Raw genomic sequence first — 18,410 nt, 5'->3', positions numbered from 1 at the left:
TAAATCAACCACAGCAATTTCTTGGTGGCGCCCATTGCATATACTTTATATTCTTTGCAATTTGGCACTCAACCTATTCGGCTTTTTTTTCTTATACAACTTTGTATGTATATATATTTTTTTTCTGTATTTATTTATTTATTTTATATTAATGTTTAATATGTTTGATTGTTTATGTATGCATCTTTCACCAAGGCATATTCCACATAGGTGTACTAATTGTGGTAATAAAACCTTTTCTGATTCTGATTTATTATTTGCAATAATACGCCTGCGCTGTCTTAGATCTCCCCAGAAGAGGAAGAAAGGCAGATGTCTTTTTTTATTTATTTTTTTTTTTTTATTGAAATATTAAGATTTACAAACAAACATGGCTGCATAAAACTTGTTACATCCATCAGATTAGGATACAAGGAAAATATAGCCAGATGGAGCAGCTCTTAATACAAACAGGAAATATACATGTAGCCTTAGTAAGAAAAGTAAGGATGATTTATAAAGGAGAAGAATCATTCAAATAAAGAAATAAAAAAAAAAAAGAGATTTCAGTCATTCAGCTATTACAGTCATTCAGCTATTAATCTCAGTTGGGAAGTGATTTAGGGTATCGTATATGTTTTGTGCTTTAGAACTTTTCAGAGTTTTTAAGGATTTCATATACAGTTTAAATTCATTTAAAAAAAAAACAAATTTGGGAGATGATTTCACAATTCTACATTTGTGAATAAAGAATTTAGCTAGACATAGAATTGTATTAGTACAGAGCTCATCACCCTTGCTTTGCAATATCAATCCAAATGTTATGTCGTCACAGGAGAAAGAGATTGGGAATGAAAACATCTGTTGCTTAACCCATTTATCCGTAGTTTCAACATCATTTTCACAGAATGTACATTTACTATCATCTATACCAAAGCGAAGTCTCAGTAATTCTTTAGAAGGGTAAATGTTGTTCATTACTTTGAAATGTGTTTCTTTCACTTTAGGAGATATAGGGAGTGTTAGATACATTGTTCTTAGTTTAGTGATTGAAACTTTATCCAATTTTTGTAGTATGTTATTTTTATTATGCATTTTAGGGTAAAGATAATCAATAAAACAATTTCTAATAAAGTGGTTAGTGCATTTTTTTATCCAGAATAGAAAACCCTTGAATTGATAGTGGGGCCAATTGTGGTTGTATCGGATAATATGCCAAAATGTTTCTTGTTAAAAGGACAAATCCTTGGGGTAGTGCTTTATGTAATTTAGTAAAGTCTGATTTTAAGGGTTTGAAATTATGTTTGATGCAAAATTGTTCATAATTTAAAAATTGTCCGTTGGTATCCATTAAGTCGACCATGGACCATATGCTTCTCCCATACCAATCCTCAAAGAATATAGATTTGTTGCGGTGCAAAATATATCTATTGTTCCAGAGTACAGATGTGTGGGGTGAGAAGTTATGTACGTATAACATTTTCCAATACAAGAGTATTTGCTTGTGAAACTCTGACAATGAAATAGGTAGTTTGTTAACATTAAAGTCCGCTCTGAGAAGAAATTCTAATTCCTCAAATTTATTTGAATAAGGTCTTTGGAATACAATACCAAAAGGAGTTGTTGTGTTTGATCCAAGATTTTAACCAATTTATTTTTAAGGTTCCATTAAGGCAGTCAAAGTCAATGACTTTTAGTCCTCCATCCTTTGTGTCTTTAACCATATTGCTTTTCTTCATATAATGTGGTCTGTTTAAGAAAGGCAGATGTATAATAAGACGGCCAGTAGTCAGTCACTTCCTGTTTACGTTTCCACAAATGACGTCACGCGGATAACATTTAACAAACTGTTTCAAAACCGAAACAGCGCATAACTTGAGCAACAACTCTTCAATATTCTTGTGACGGATGGATTCAAATACCGTCTAGTGTACCTACATACTGGAACATCGTGGAGACTGAACGATCTACGTTTTCAACTGTTCTGCTCATATTTGAGGACCCGAAGGAAGCTAGCCGGGGCTGCTAGCTAAGTGAAGCTAACGTTAAGTAGGTAGCTGGGAGCTAGCTAGCCATTTAGCAACATTAACTCAACAGGACTTCATCTTTAACCAGAGTGCTCAACATCTGTTGGTATGGAGAATAAATATAACCTCAAGAGTCCAGGTAAGCTCACTTTACAATTGTTGTTGCTGTTCTCCAGCTGTCAGCGAGTTTGCTAACATGACCGACACAGTTGAAACCCACCAGTTCACTGTTGACATTTCTTAAATAACTTATTGTGAACAAACTAAATCCAAATTAAACTTCTACACTGACATGAGCCGAATATTATTGACTCTATTTCTTAGTGCTCGTGTTCGCTTGCTTACATTTGTATGTGAACTCCATATGGAGATACTTTTGTTTTTGCACTATTTAGGATTCAGAACAAAACCATTTATATTCATTCAGCTATCATAGTAATTGCATTGGCACAGCTCACTTCCTGGGCTGAAAGAGCTACGTGGTGCTCCGTTTTGTAACGTTACTCTCTGTTTAGGACGCGTCTTCGTGTGTAACATTAGCTAGCTAGTCATGGTCATTTATGAACAGTAAAAACAGCAGAAGCGAGGCTTTTGTACACAAAGGATGACCTAGGTGGGCTCAGCGATGTGATAGTGGGGATTTGCTAAATGATATTTACTGAGCGGTATACAGTAGATGGGTTATTTCCCTAGCAACAAGTGAGTCACAGGCAGAATTAAAACTCCATGTTTAACAGCAACATGCTGTTTCTTAGTGATTACTTCAACAAAGATGAAGCTGCTGTTGGTCCTGGGTACATTAATGGATACGACATGACATGGATGCACTTTAGCCTACATGTTTTGGGGATTTTTGTGAGACTTATTTAAGATACAAGTAACTTCTTTTGTTTGCTATGCCGTTTTGTGACTACTTGGACATGTTTTCCAAGCAGAGAATCCCCAAACTTTTGCCCTGTTTTTAATGTTGTAAACATTAGATTGCTGCACTGTGCTAAAATAAGACATTATTAAGCATTATCATCATTTAAAAGTAAGCACAGACTTTCTATCTAAGCTGCAGTGGCTGGAAGATTGTTAGAAAAGTTAAAATATTACAAGACAAAAAGAACTTAATTCATTCTGAGGGAAATGTTTCTGTCAAAGATGCACAACATACAACTAAAATGAATAGTATAAATATACTATATCTACAAATGTGGTAACATCAAATATACATTATATACTAAAAACATAATAAAATAATACAAATCAATTTGAAAAAAATGGAATTCAGGGTATTTGTAACAGTGTTCAAATTACAATGGTATTCTGTTAATAAAAGAACTAACCAGACATAATGGTGTGTCTGCTTCAATATTACCACATAACTGTACAGAAAAATGTTATGTTATAAATGCTAGAAATTACAAGCATAGACATATAGATAATTAATAAATGGAAAAAAAGACTGAATGATCTGCCTAAAGGTGCCTAAGGGGTGATTTAAAAAAAAAAAAAAACATTCATCCTTTTATTTAGCCAGGTAAGCCGATTTGATAACAAATTCTCATTTGCAACGAAGAGCTGTGACATTCACACTAGTCCTTCCTCCACAGCGCTGCAGAGGAGGGTCTGGCTAGACCACACAGCGTTCCGGGATGGGAGTGCTCAGGTTTATCGGCATTTCTTTAAACCAATCACAATCGTCATGGTCGCGCTAAGCTCCGCACGGAGCCGCTGCCAAAATAGCCTCGGGAAGGAACTTGTTTTGGTGGAACATGGGTATGTTCAAAAGATGTTTTAGTCATGCGAGAGAAAACTCAGATTGGACAGATAGTCTAGCTAGCTGTCTGGATTTACCCTGCAGAGATCTTTGGAGCAGTTAACCATAGTCCTCATAAATGATGAGTTTGAGGTATAATATATTAGGTATGTGATAATAACATGATAATAAACCTTGTCAGCGAGACTGTTCACATTGAGAATAATTTCCCAGCTCTGATCAAATTATTGGAATATCTAGATCGAATCACAGTGAACGTCCTAACCCAAAAATCACTTCCGTAGACAAATGGTAGTTGATTTCAACTGCGGAGATATGGGAAATCCGCAAACTTGTTTATTTCTGTTGTCATTTTCAACCATAACTGTAACCTTTTAAAGATAGGTAGCCTATAATTTTTTTTAAGAAACCTGAATAATCCTGCTTTTAAGAAACCCAAATATGCTACCTGGAGTTCTACAAAAGACAGCGGGATACTATGACATGGAACGCCCTCGTCAGGTTTCTGTTTTCTATCACAGTATGTTTTGTAACAAGAACAAAAAACTTTTTGTGCCCAGGTGTTTTTATCAGCTCGAGTTACGTAATCAGTTTACCAAAAATAGGATATTTCTAACAATATAATAATGATCTCTGTGAGGAAAGTAAAAATCTGTTACTGGTAATGCAGAAAATTTGACATTTTAATGTCGCTCCTATTTTCCATTTCTGATGAGCAGATGATAATGATAAATGCTCTGATGAGCGAACTAAATTGGCATCATCATGTAAACATATAGTCACTGTTCATGTCCACCAGTGAGAGTAGAGTTACTATTTAACCAGCCATTCAGTCTGTTACAAACTTATATGGCACATTAAAGGTTTACATAAATTCGTCTGGGAGTTATTTACTAAACTGTGGTAGCCAGGTGTCTGTTTCTCAATGGGGGTGGTAGAGCCCCCCAAGGGGCCTTCAGAGGATGACGGGGGGGCGCTGGAAGCAATATTTTGGAAAGGTGGGTGTTAAAGTGATGGTTCGGAGTAATTTCACCCTAGGGTCCTTTGCACCATGATCTCGAGCCAAACACCCCCAGAAGCTTTTTTCACCTGGGTCTAACATTGGGAGCGTTAGCGTAGTAAGGGAAGCTTATCAAGCATAGGCTAATGGATTCGAGTATCTCTTAACATTACCCACTAATAATGCCCGAAATGATACCAAACGTCTACAGTAGTACAAATGCACTCATAAACGATGGATTGTAAAATTTGTAAGTACACCAGAAGTTTATGTAAATAACACTTGCCTGCTGGCTTCTGCTCGCTGCTGCTGCTGTTAGTACCGGGCAGTAAGAGTGCTTAGGGACATCTACAAATTACAACACCGAAAAGAGATGCAACAAAAATATTTATTAATTTAATGATTAAATAAGGTAATGCCTCTCTTTTCGGTGTAGTAATTTGTAGATGTCCCTAAGCACTCGTCTTACAGCAGCAACAACAACAGCAGAGAGCAGAAGCCAGCAGGCAAGTGTTATTTACATAACCTTCTGGTGCACTTACAAACTTTACAATCCATCGTTTTATGAGTGCATAACCTATATATACTAGTGTAGACCTTTGGTATCATTTTGGGCATTATTAGTGGGGTAATGTTAAGAGACACTTCGGATCCATTAGCCTCTGCGCTAAGCTATTCAGCAAAAAAGGTTGAGAACAAGTAAGTGAATAAAAATGCATATGACTTTGTTTATTTTATTATTATGTTGGTCTAGTGGAGATTGCACATTTACACCAGCACTACGGCTGTGCAATTAATTGAATTTCAATTTCGATTTTGGCTCCCAACGATCACCAAAATAGTATAATCGAGAAAAAAAGATTATTTTGCCATGTTCTGTTTTGCAAGAACACTCTTATTTTGTCTTGTGTTCTGAATGACACGCACATGTGCACATCTGCACGTGCACATCCGCCCCTGCCGAAGCCGGTCAGGGAGGCCAGTCGTGTGCTGCATATCATCCGCTGGAATTTAAAAACTCAGCGCGAGTAAAGATGGCAGCAGCGTTTGGTGAGCAAAAAAAAGGCAAAACCAACTCAGTTGTCTGGGAACAGCTAACGTTAGCTAACCCTGCGGTCCTTCTGCCTTTGCCCCCCCCCGGCTGTAGTAGACGTTGTATTCCACCGACACGCTGTATTAACTTACTGTTTAAAACTTTTTCAGCTTTTTTTTAGTGGGGGTGCATAGGCATACTGCTGAAAACCAACATGAAAAAACATAGTAATGTTCCTTTAGCATTTAGTTTTGTTGTTAAACTGTATGTAAATGAGCAGGGATGTTAAATCCCCTGTTTCACGTAACGTTACTCTAAGGTACCGTCTATGTGCTGGATTTTTCCTAAGGTTAGCTAGCAAATAAGCCCACTGACAGCGACATTATTGTTGATATTTTGGCACAATGTTTAGTAATGACAGTATTGGTGGTCATAGTGAGTGAACATTGTGTCTGTGGAACTGTTCATTAGCTGTGTAACGTTGTATGTGTGATATCTGTAAAGCTGAACCGACTCACAGTAGTAAAACCGATTTTATTCTGATCCAAAGACTCTTTCTGTGAGATAAAGGACACTAACCGATTATACCCTGGACCCTGTCCATTATATCCAAATGTTAATGAGTAATCGTGTTAAATAATCGAGATTTCAATATTGACCAAAATTATCGTGATTATTATTTTTTTCCATAATCGAGCAGCCCTAACCAGCACTTCTTCATATGCAGGTGTTACAAGACATAATGTATTTTTATGACATCAACTGAAACTGAGAATATGGTCAACAGACACAGAAATCTAGAAAAAAAGTTACCGGTAAGATAATAGAAGCGTTGAGTGCATGCCACGTATAACCAAGAACTCACTAGAGCAGTGATTATCAAAGTATGGTCCATGTGAAAAGTTTTCAAATTCATTTATTTCAATTGTCATGATATATAAATTAGTATTTTTTGTACATGAGGAGGTCCCTGGTCTCTTCTCTATCTAGTTGTAAAAAAAGATTAAGTACCTCTGTACTAGTGTCATGTAAGTTTGAAGTTTGCTATGGGTGTACAGCCTTGCTCCAAGGACAGACACACATTGACACGTACGCAACACATGCAGGTGCTAAGTTCCCACAGATCTATAGGCTGCATGATTTGTTTAGAGTTGGAAGTTTCAGTTTTCAGTTTGAATATTCGGAGTTTCACAATTGCTGTATTATAGAGCTGATCTCACTGGAGTTTCTGTTTAAGGCACTTGTTAAACTACCGTGGACCAATTCCTCACTGAACATAATGCAATGCCAAATTATACGGTGTGTTCAAAAAAGGAGAAAAAAAACTGTCCGAACATGACACAGGTGTTTTCAGATATTCTGGCTGATTAGACTCAGGTTGAATGAGCTTTGATGGGAACTTATTAGGTCGCACATTATTTCTACCAATAAGAATCATAAAGCTGTCATTTGTCCCGCCCTAACAGGTGCAACAGCACTAACAGGGGGACTCATGAAGATGTCACTCAATCAGTCTAACTGCACCCATACAGTCCTGGGAAGAGGCCCAATCCGCCACATTAACTGAAAACCCCTGTATGGGTAATCGGGGACTTTTTAAGAAAACCCAATATGACTTTCTTTTTATGAAGAGATATCCTACAAGTACAAATGCAGTACACTACTTAATATTTGTCATGTTGTTGAAACAAGTAAAATCATCCACCTCAACTAGAGATGGTCCGATACCACTTTTTTGCTTCCCGATACCGATTCCGATACCTGAACTTGCGTATCGGCCGATACCGAGTACCGATCCGATACCAGTGAGTCATATATTTCATTATGTTTTAACATCTGTATACTACTATCTCTGTATGGATGTGATATGATTTCTTTCTTTGTTGTCGGTCTGGCTCAGGTTAAACTCTTTGTGAAACATGAACAAACGCAAACAAGGAATGCCCCAGAACTTTCTTTTATAGTTATAATGAAAAAGAACATAAATAAACTACTTTAACGTAGATTTTCTTTAGGGCTTCATTACGTGGTATCGGATCGGTGCATAAACTCCAGTACTTCCCGATACCGATACCAGCGTTTTAGGCAGTATCGGAGCCGATACCGATACTGGTATCGGTATCGGAACATCTCTAACCTCAACCCACTCTTGACTGATCTAGCAGTTGTATTTCAAATTCTGTCTTTTTCATTGGCAGCCTTATGTGGTCCATTTCAAGATCAGCTTTTAAAAAAAAGTCTAAGTACACCTTGTACATAGGGGGTGGGGAAAGAATACAGCTTAGTATCGCGACTGTATCGATACACAGATGCCAAGTATTGATCTATTATTATATACGTGTTGGTCACTTTGTCTCATTGACAATTCCAACTGAAACAGAGAAATGTATCTCTTTAGATAAAACTGATGTTGACAAAGGTTCCTTCATCATTTGAAATTGAGAAAAATTTGAAGTTGGAAAAAAGGTAATAAATTGAAATATATCGCAGAATATTGCAATATGTTTAAAATCGTTATCTATCGTTATCGTATCTTGACATAAGTATCGTGATGATATCGCATTGTGAGACCTCAGGTGATTTGTACTACTTGTACAGCTGTTTGACAAGGACCTATACAAAATAGAAAATTACAATTTACAATGGCCTTCTTAATTTTGTAGGCCATGGGCCAATGCTGAAAATTTACAGAGCCAAGTTGGGCTGTGGAAATGGATGGCCCTCTTCCTCGTAATCCCCCACCTAGCATTGCAAGTTTTATCATGTTATACCATCAGTTAGATGTAAGGTGTAAACCTCTGTATCTTCCGTTGTGGCAGCTGATAATGTGCCTTCATCATCCTCCTGTAAGAAAATGTTTAAATCTTTTGTGTTCTACTCTCTAATCCATTATGAACTGTGGAGTTTTAAGAAAATTTACAGCTGCATGGTTTGTTATAGCAGGCTCCACCAGACAGATTACACCATCTGTAGTCTACATCCCCGACGTTCCACTTCCAGGATTGCTCCGTTGCCAATGGAAATTCTGCTGGATTTCACTTATTTATCTATATGAATATAATTTATTGTGTTGACATTTTAAACCAGTGGATTTCTGAGGACTATGGGTAACTGCTCCTCAGATCTCTGCAGGGTAAATCCAGACAGCTAGCTAGACTATCTGTCCGATCTGAGTTTTCTGTTGCATGCCTAAAAACAACTTTTGAATGAGCATGTTCCACCAAAACAAGTTCTTCCTGAGGCTATTTTGCTGAGGCACATCACAATTTCCCAAATTAATAACTGAATTAAGTCACCTTAAATTAAATTGTAAATGTCTATATGACAAGAATAAACCAGAAGAAGAACAGCCATCAATTAGGCCTACAAAGATTTACCTCTATAGAAAACCAGTGTGCTGAGTGTCTATGATGATGTCTGGGATAGTGAGCTAGCACTAACTAAGATGAGCTTCCAGCAGAGATGTCCTCAGCCATAGGTCACCCATGGTTCTGACTAAAGACCATCTCTTCACCCTCTGTGAGTGGTGGTTGTCCCCCTCCCTTTTTTTGGGTCTCCGCTTTTTTTCGATTGGCTAAAATAATGGTTGAATTTGTCCATTAAGCACAAATTTGGAGACTTATGCATAAGTGCATTTAATGTTACTTTCAAAGACAATAATAAATACGGGCAGTTTTAGGATGGCTGAAAAAGTTACTCTGTTTGCTTAGAAATTCCACTACTATAATGCTAAACAACATCAGAATTGCTTGAAATTATACATGTGTGATATATGTTTTTATAATTCATTCATCTTCAGTTGCTGGCAAGTACATTTTGTGCGCACAGATGTTAAATAAGTGGAATACTCGAGATAGAACTTGATCATTCTTTTTTAAATTTTTTTGACTCCGTCAGCAATTTTCTGCCAGGGCAGTTGCAGCTGTATTGCTCTTTTTCTTAAATAGATGTTCATATTCTGCATAAGCATTCATTCATATTTCTAACTCCACTTGGGAGAAGTAGAAGGTTCAATCTTTTTGGGTTATGAGTCATGTTATCTGCATTCCATTGATGAGGGCTTTTTAAATGCTCTTGCACACCCTTTACCCAGGGTTAACTTTACTCCGAGTGGATTGACCTAATTCATATCTCCTGTTCTGAAACTGGAAACTCTGAGTTTGACAGATCTAGGGCTGCAGCTATCGATTCTTTTTGTAATCGATTAATCTAGCACTTTATCGATCGACTAATCGGATAATTTTTTTTTTTGCGTTTTTAAACAACCAAAACTGGGAAAAAAGCAACATTTTTGGAAAAAAAGCAACATTTGTATTGCCTACATTGCTTACAATATCATCTCTCAAAAAACTAAACCTACAGTACAGGCTAAAAGTTTGGACACACCTTCTCATTCAATGAGTTTCCTTTTTTATTTTCATGACTATTTACATTGTAGATTCTCACTGAAGGCATCAAAACTATGAATGAACACATATGGAATTATGTACTTAACAAAAAAATGTGAAAGAACTGAAAACATGTCTTATATTTTAGATTCTTCAAAGTAGCCACCCTTTGCTTTTTTTATTAATAAGGGAAAAAATTCCACTAATTAACCCTGACAAAGCACACCTGTGAAGTGAAAACCATTTCAGGTGACTACCTCATGAAGCTCATTGAGAGAACACCAAGGGTTTGCAGAGTTATCAAAAAAGCAAAGGGTGGCTACTTTGAGGAATCTAAAATATAAGACTAATATGTTTTCAGTTATTTCACACTTTTTTGTTAAGTACATAATTCCATATGTGTTCATTCATAGTTTTGATGCCTTCAGTGAGAATCTACAATGTAAATAGTCATAAAAATAAAGAAACACATTGAATGAGAAGGTGTGTCCAAACTTTTGGCCTGTACTGTATTAAGTGCAATATTACATTGTTTTTAAAGATCTTTTTTTTCAAATGATATCAACCTCAAACTAAGGCATACATTAAACATACACAAACATTACATTAAGTTGTGCAACTTAACTTTCAGAACTACAAGTTTCAACCTGAGACTGATCTGTATATACAGTAGGCCTATATGTAAATATTAGTTATACTCAACCTATTTTCATTTATATATTTGATTATAATGTCACATAGCTCTGTTACACTTATGCTATTAGATTGTTGATCAGAGAGAGAGAGAGAGAGAGAGATCACCACTACGTATTTTCTTGTCTTTGATTTTGGTAGTTGTTGTGTTTGGTGTAGTTTCATAGTCCATACAACTCTGTGATTTACTTTAGTCGGTCCGTTTCGTGGAATGGATGATTAAGTTAGACTCCATGTTTTCTATTGAGATGCTAAAGCACTGATGTCATGCTATTATTGTGGTAAGCTAGTTTGATTTTGCAGTAGGCGTACTGTACAGAGTTTTAGTTTTACTTACGTTTGAACTGATTCCAAACTTTGGACACTTTCTGTCGTTTTCTCCAGCCTGTCTCTTAGCCCCTCACTATTGACGCTCTGGCATGTGTCGCCAGCAGCAGACTGAGCCACGTCTGGTGTGCGACAGTAATAATGCTCCGTGCGGAAACACCGTCCGTCAGCGATATAACGTTGGTAACATTGATTTAACGAAGCTTCGAAGCAAGTCATTTTGCATCGAGGATTTTTTGTAATCGAATTATTCGAGGAATCGTTTCAGCCCTAGACAGATCAGAGTTAGTCAACCTAAAGTTCAGGTTGGAACTCAGAGTCTGTTAAACCTGCTTTCTGAAATACCCCTCTGATCGGCAGTCTGAATGGTTATATTGAACACATAATTGGACATATTATGGACTACAGCAGCTCGGCTGTCCAGCCTCCTGTGTTGATTCTGTCTTGCTTCGGTAGCTCAACGCATTCATTCTTGTGATATTTTTCATTACATTAGATGTCATTTAGCTGATGCTTTTATCCAAAGCGACTTACAATTGCTATATATGTCAAAGGTCGCACGCCTCTGGAGCAACTAGGAGTAAGTGTCTTGCTCAGGGACACATTGGTTGATGTATTGGAGTGGGATTCGAACCCAGGTCTCCCACACCAAAGGCATTTCAATCAGGAGAGACTTCCTTGCAATTATGAACATATTTATTGTACAGACAACATGTAAATGTACAAGTCTCTGGAGATTGGACTCTATCGAACCCAAATGTCCTAAAGGGTTTAAGGAAACCCAAACATATCCCCCGATGGAGACCAGACACTGGTGGTGGTGAACGAGCAGAGGAACCATCGACAGCCAAGCGCAGATGAACCCAGGTCCGAGGGCGTGACCACCGGTGGCAGAAGGGGAGGAGGCGGGACGCACTCAATTTCCTGAAACGACAACTGCCAACCGCGGAAGAGAGAACAGATTTAAAGCAGGATATCAAGCTGCGATAGGCTCGTGACAAATGGCCGACCCTGATTGGTTTAACTAACAACGACACAGCTGCTCTGATTACTACTGACAAGTGACGTACCATGAAACAGCTGATCATTATGTGTGATGGAAAAGGTAGGAAGTCTTCCTTTAAGAATTTACGCTGAGCTTCATGTGTTGTATCCACTGCACCATGACCACCTTTCATTAAAGCGGCTAATTATCCATTTTAAATTAAAACCTTAAAAATGTTACACTAGTTCACTCAAGCACTCCTATCCATCTTGAATGGATTGTGATATTAAAGCTAAGATAATAACAAAGGAACATGATGCTGTGATATTGTCAGACACACAGACTTTTAAAAGGGAGCCATTGTTTATATAGAAGAGACATTGCTTTTAATAGATTTTTTTTATGTCTAAATATTTAAATAAAATGTTCACACTCTTTTATAAATGTCTATTCACGTAAATAACTGTATTGCTGGCAGAAAAGTTAAAGGTTTGATTATGTTAAAGCTCCATCAGTCGCTGAGCAACGTCGCCTATCAGTGATCTCGAGTAACCATGACCCAATGATATCAACTGTGGATATGTGTCACAAGAAATGTAGCTCAAAGCTATTAGCACCCACAAGGTTAATCAACAGGCTGGAGTAGGAAAGATTCTCTAATTTGTACTTTGTTAGTTTATGTTGTGGAAACAACAACAGAGTAGCAATAAAAAGTGCTCCGACTTGGGAGGTATCTTTTCCTTCTCTTTCCTGTGCTCTGTGACTTTCACATCTTTGGAAATGGCTTATTATTACGCAATAGTGTCTCCTCTCTCCCCTCTGGACCAACTATGAATCATTCCCAGTGGCAAACACTCAAAATATGTTACATAAGATGATTTGGCGTACAAAGATTATCACCCTACCGCCTTGGGCCAGTGACCAGACCTCCGCAAACCCAACAGAAGCCAGAGGCACTTGTGTGGGAAGGGCTTTTCCTTGTCATTTCTGCTTACGGTTACCGGAAGGAAGAGCCAAAAATGGGAATGGGGTATGGAGCACTGGAGCGCCTGTCACAGTGCATCCAGGCACTGGCAGTACAGTGGTGTGCAGCTTCCCTAGGAATTACAGTACATTCATACTGGATAAATGTGCAATGTATGTTCTACGTCCAGTGCCAATGCAGGAAGTCATATTTTAAGAGGCAAAAAAGTAAAGGTGTGGAGGTCTGGGTAGTGGGAGGGATACAAAAGTTTATAATTCACAAAGTTAGTGGTTTACACGGGAAGCAGCCAGGCACTTTAACTTATGCAGGATTACTGCTCTGAACAAATTTAAATCTCTCAATGTTCCTCTTTAAAACCATAAAATTCATTCGTTATTATTTTAAATATTTGAATTATAGTTAATATTTACTACTCTACTGAGGCTCATGCATTGCCAATGCCACAATCGGCATGTTTTTTTTATTATACGCTCTATCCACTAAAGGGATTTCCAACATTAGCCTAGAAGGGGCAACTATGTCATAGCGCATTGCATTTCTGGCACACCACTTTGTTTACATTCATTTTCTACCACAGAAACACAGCGACCAACACAACTCAACAGGGAGCCCTGGAATGAAAACGGCTGATGTAAATTGTTTTATGTTTAAGATTAGGGTTGGGTAGTGAAACCTGGTGTCCTAAACGACGTGACTGAATAGCAACACGGATTTAGGTGCCTCGTTTCGGTGCCACTTCAATGCCTGCGCTACTCTCTGGTGCGCTGAAACGGACGTTCGAGGCAACAGAAGCATTGCTGCATGTGACGGTAGTTAACACTACACCTGGCAGCAGGTAACGTTAGCCTAACGTTAGCTAGCAGCTGGCTTAAACGGTTAAAATGCTAAAATGCTGACAGCTTAACGGTTTAAACTGTGTCTGTATTTCACTGGAAAAGATTTCAACACCGGACGTGTAACAGTCTGCAGCTAAAGACACAGAGTAGACTAGTGGCATCATGGCATTAATTGCAACTCTGAAGCTCATGGTGCATTCAAAGTTGTTGTAAAATACCCTTTTGCCATCTAGCGGTTCATCTTTGTCGTTTAACAACAATCGACTAATGAAATAAGTTATCGTTATTACATTTTAAATAAATTATATAATTTGGCCACATAATTATACATAATTATTAAATACAGTTTGAAGCAGAAATTATTACAAACCTAATATACTTTTTGTATTGAAATAAATAAAATCACTGCTTGTAAATGTCTTCTCGCATGCCTTTTTATTAAAGAAAAATATTTGATACATTTTCATTGCACCCCTAATTTTTCTTATGCACACCTACATTTTTAAATGTAGCTCCTACATCTTTCAGTTTAGGAAACCTTTGGGGGGGGGGAAGTTACCGTCGAGCCCTGCTCAGGTGGCATCCCTAATATTTACACCAGGCTTATTTGTCAGTTCTTTATGTTGTTATGGTAATTATTGCATGTTTACAAGGCTGGACGTTCAACAAATCAGTCACTGTGATTGAAGTAGTTTATAAATAAATAATATGTCCTTCATATAAATTCTTACGTCGCCTAATTTCATCAATATAATAACATACAGGCCTGGCCTACAGGAAAGAAGAGTTTGTTTAATTTATCTGATATTGTGTTGTCATACTATACAATGATTTATTGTTTCTTTGTTGAATAATACAGCAGATAAAGAGTTTAAATAAATAATCACATTTTGAATCGGAATCGCAATATTAGTTGAAAAAATTGCAATTAGATTTTTTTCCAAAATCGTTCAGCCCTATTCTTTTGCCTCCTAATGTGATAACTGTAGTCCGCTCCAGGTTAACGTTAGCCGCTCTATCTTAGCCCCCAGTAACGTTAATCAGTGGGACCTGATCTAAAGTAGCTCCAGTCCCCTGGCAGCAGCCGGGATGGGGGAAGCTGGGTGACTGTCCGAAATAAGCATAGCCCACCAGGTGTCAGATCCATGGAAAAGCGATGGCAAACTGGTTTGTAATTACCGTTTAGGATTTAAAAATCACTCGTCACTCGTGCTGATAGGGCTGGGCGATATGGCCTAAAAATAAAATCCCTGATTTTAAAAAAAAAAATCCGATTTAAGATTTAAATCGATTTTTTTCTCCCTCTACTTAAAATCAATCTGCAGATGACAAAGAAATTGTTCAAAACAAGTTTTATTTTGTTTTGACTCATACACACACATGGGGCATGTACCATTATGATTATTCATGCCAATTTTGTGGAAATATAAATTGGTTTGAGGTTGTTGTTTTTTTTGGGGGGCTATATATTCAACACAAAACGGATCGTGGAGATAAAGCTGTTTTCACACATACAGGTGGTAATTCACTTCGCTCTCTGGCGCTAAAAGTTCAAATCATTTTAACGTTATTGCGCAACCTTGCCCCTATTTTCACCTGTTGCTGAGTAACGTACGTTAACATCCCTTCGTCTCTTGAATGTAGCATACCTGTAGCAAGCTCCTTCGTAGCGATAAAAACAAACGTCGAAGCGGAGCTCCGTGCGGCGTATGCAAGTTGTTTAAGCCGCTACAGACCTCCGTCACAGCTCGGTTGTATCAGCAGCATTTAGTAGATGTGTTGAGCCGCAAAAGAATTCCTCAACACCGCCTCTGGTGCCCCGCATGCTGCTCCTTCAGGTCAGCTGCAGCTGGTGGTTCAGTTACCGAGAATAGGTGACTCTCAGCCGGGGACAGTGCACCGCGAGCGGCCGGTCATTTCGGCGGAGATTACGGATAAGTAAGTAATGAAACGACTGGTTAAGAAAATAATTAATGTTAGTCCCTGTCGCTGCTATGTTGTTTGTGTATCTCTATGGCAAACGCGCGGGGGAAGGGATGAGCCCGTTCGGAGCTACGGGAGCCCAGAGGGTAGCGTCGGCGGATGTTAAGTTATTAAACATATAAGTTATTTAATCGATTTTTCATTTAAACAAATCCACGTTGACTACACATTCGAGTTCATCGATAAAATCGATTTATCGCCCAGCCCTACGTGCTGAATAACGGGGCTCAGCTGGCATTATTGCTGCTCCACCAGAATCATCTCAACATTAACAGTAGGGTGCTTATTCTAGATACCATTTTTTTTTTTTTTTTAACATCTTAGTTCTGATAATAAGTTGATGTATGATCTGATCGCCAATCAGCACAAGCCTTGTACAGTATTATCATAACCTATTTAGCCCAAACTACAAACATTGTTATTAGCTCTTATTGTCCTTTTTAGGATAAGTAAATAAATAAAAGGATGGCTGGGTAGACAGACTGATAAACAGATCACTGACATCAGATATCTCCCTCTGAGATTTGGTTTTGACATTAGGTTATCTTGTCCATGACCCAAACTGTCCCAGACTGAGTATGAGCTGCCACTGGCCCTGCCATCAAAGCTGGAGCTGCCTGCTGCCATCCCAAAGATTACTGGTGGACGAGGCACTGAGCAGACTCTTTTAAAGTGGTTCATCTCTCATTCTGAAGTGCCTGCTCAGCTCTGATAGCCTATCACACCTTTCAGGGCTCCTGATTCCACTCTGTAGGGCACTGATGGATTCCCCAAGTGGTATATCATGACTAACTGGGCACTTGAACTATAAAGAGAATCTTTTAACTTCAATATCTTTTAGCCATGGCTCTCTAAGTCTCGCCATTCCTCCTAGCTGCACCACCAAAGCGTCTTTCTTTCTGACCCATGCCGCCAGTATTTTCTAGAATGTTGGGATTTGGGAAACAAAGGAAAAATTTTTTGGGAAATAAGAAAAAATAAGTTAACAGTATTCAAACACAGGATTATCTATAGCATGTGTGCATACAGTATGTGGAGATAGATAACTGTGGGATGGAGGATGTTGTCATAATGTGCTGCTGCTGTAGGAATGAGGCCCAGTGCTGCTGTCTTGTGCCAAAGCCTGCTGGGTAGTTGTTGAGGAGACCATTACTTCATGTGCTGTCGGGACAATTAAGGCCACACGTTGGGCTTGTCGCCGCGGGCAACAGGCATGTACCATGCACTGAAGTTGAATTTACTGTATACATTACAGACAAACCCAGTGACTCTGAGCCATACACTGTACTGTGTGGTCCAGGCATCCTACACAGGCTTACCCGCACAGTGTGATAGGGCTGTGCAATTAATCAAATTTTAATTGCGATTGTGATTCCTTACGGTCACCAAAACAATGTAATGGAGTAAAACGATGTTGCACATTACATTTTGCAAGTAAACTGTTATTTTGTCTTGCGTTCTGAATGAAAAATAAAAGTTCAAACGGAAAAAAACATTAAGGGATATTTTATATTTCAAGGTGTTTTCGCTGTTTAGTTGTTCTCTGCCCCTGCACATATCAGGGAAAGACTGCATGTGTGAAAGGGGCTTTGGTCTTGTTCATTAGAAATGTAGCCACGTTTACTTCGAGGGTTGACGTTTCTGAGTGCGTTCAACCTCGGGAGGACCTCGACAACAAGCTCTGCGCTACTTTATCTGATTCTATTGATTTAGAAACAAGATATGTTTTGAGTAGGGGGAATAATTTGCCAAGTTTGAAAAGTTGGGCTGTTTTGCAAAGGTCTACAAAAATATGCAAAATGCTGCTAATATGCCCCAGACTCCCAGCACATACATAATTACATATTAACTGTGCTTGTAATGCCAAAGCCCTTCACTAAATCAAGGCATTTGTTGTTCTGAAGAAAGATCCATAGAGTGATCTGGCCTACTTAACATCTATACGTTATGTAGGCTATTGGGGTTGGGCAATATGTTAGCTGTGCAATATCGTACTGTGCAAGGGAGAATACAGCCGACGGGGTTGTTCAATGGGAAGTGCCAATGAAAGGAGTAGTTAATGTGCTTATTATATGTATATGGAAGCATGTTTGTGTTGATACTTGTATTTGTGTTTTCTGTTTTTTTTTTTGTTTTTTTTCTGTATTTGGTGTTGTCTTTTCTGTATTCTGTGTTGTCTTTGTAACACTACAGAATGGACAGAGTCCAAAACAAATTTCCCTTTGGGGACAATAAAGTATATCTTATCTTATCTTACATAAAACCACCTACTGTTCCATCAGCATAGAACATTTGAACATTTAACTAAAAAGGGGCTGTAATCGACATTTAGAACATTAAAATAATGTAGCAGCAAACAGATATTTGCTATGGAAAGATAAAGTGGGGTAACGCCGTCGTGTGTGTGTG

At 38.2% G+C, this 18,410-nt stretch overlaps 1 protein-coding gene across 1 annotated transcript in view; it reads left to right on the top strand.

Moving 5' to 3' along the window:
- Positions 1 to 1,776: 1,776 nt before the first annotated feature.
- Positions 1,777 to 18,410, top strand: part of ube2j1 (ubiquitin-conjugating enzyme E2, J1) — a 67,115-nt gene continuing 50,481 nt past the window's right edge. Inside the window, exon 1 of the mRNA XM_039782345.1 lies at positions 1,777 to 2,145. Within this exon, the coding sequence (XP_039638279.1) occupies positions 2,115 to 2,145 (31 nt within the window). The 5' untranslated portion in view covers positions 1,777 to 2,114. The remainder of the gene's footprint in view (positions 2,146 to 18,410) is intronic.

The sequence above is a fragment of the Perca fluviatilis genome, chromosome 18 (genome assembly GCF_010015445.1).
Source record: "Perca fluviatilis chromosome 18, GENO_Pfluv_1.0, whole genome shotgun sequence".
NCBI classification, from domain to species: domain Eukaryota; kingdom Metazoa; phylum Chordata; class Actinopteri; order Perciformes; family Percidae; genus Perca; species Perca fluviatilis.
Note: the sequence above shows the minus strand (reverse complement) of the source record. Positions and strands in the feature narration are given on the sequence as shown.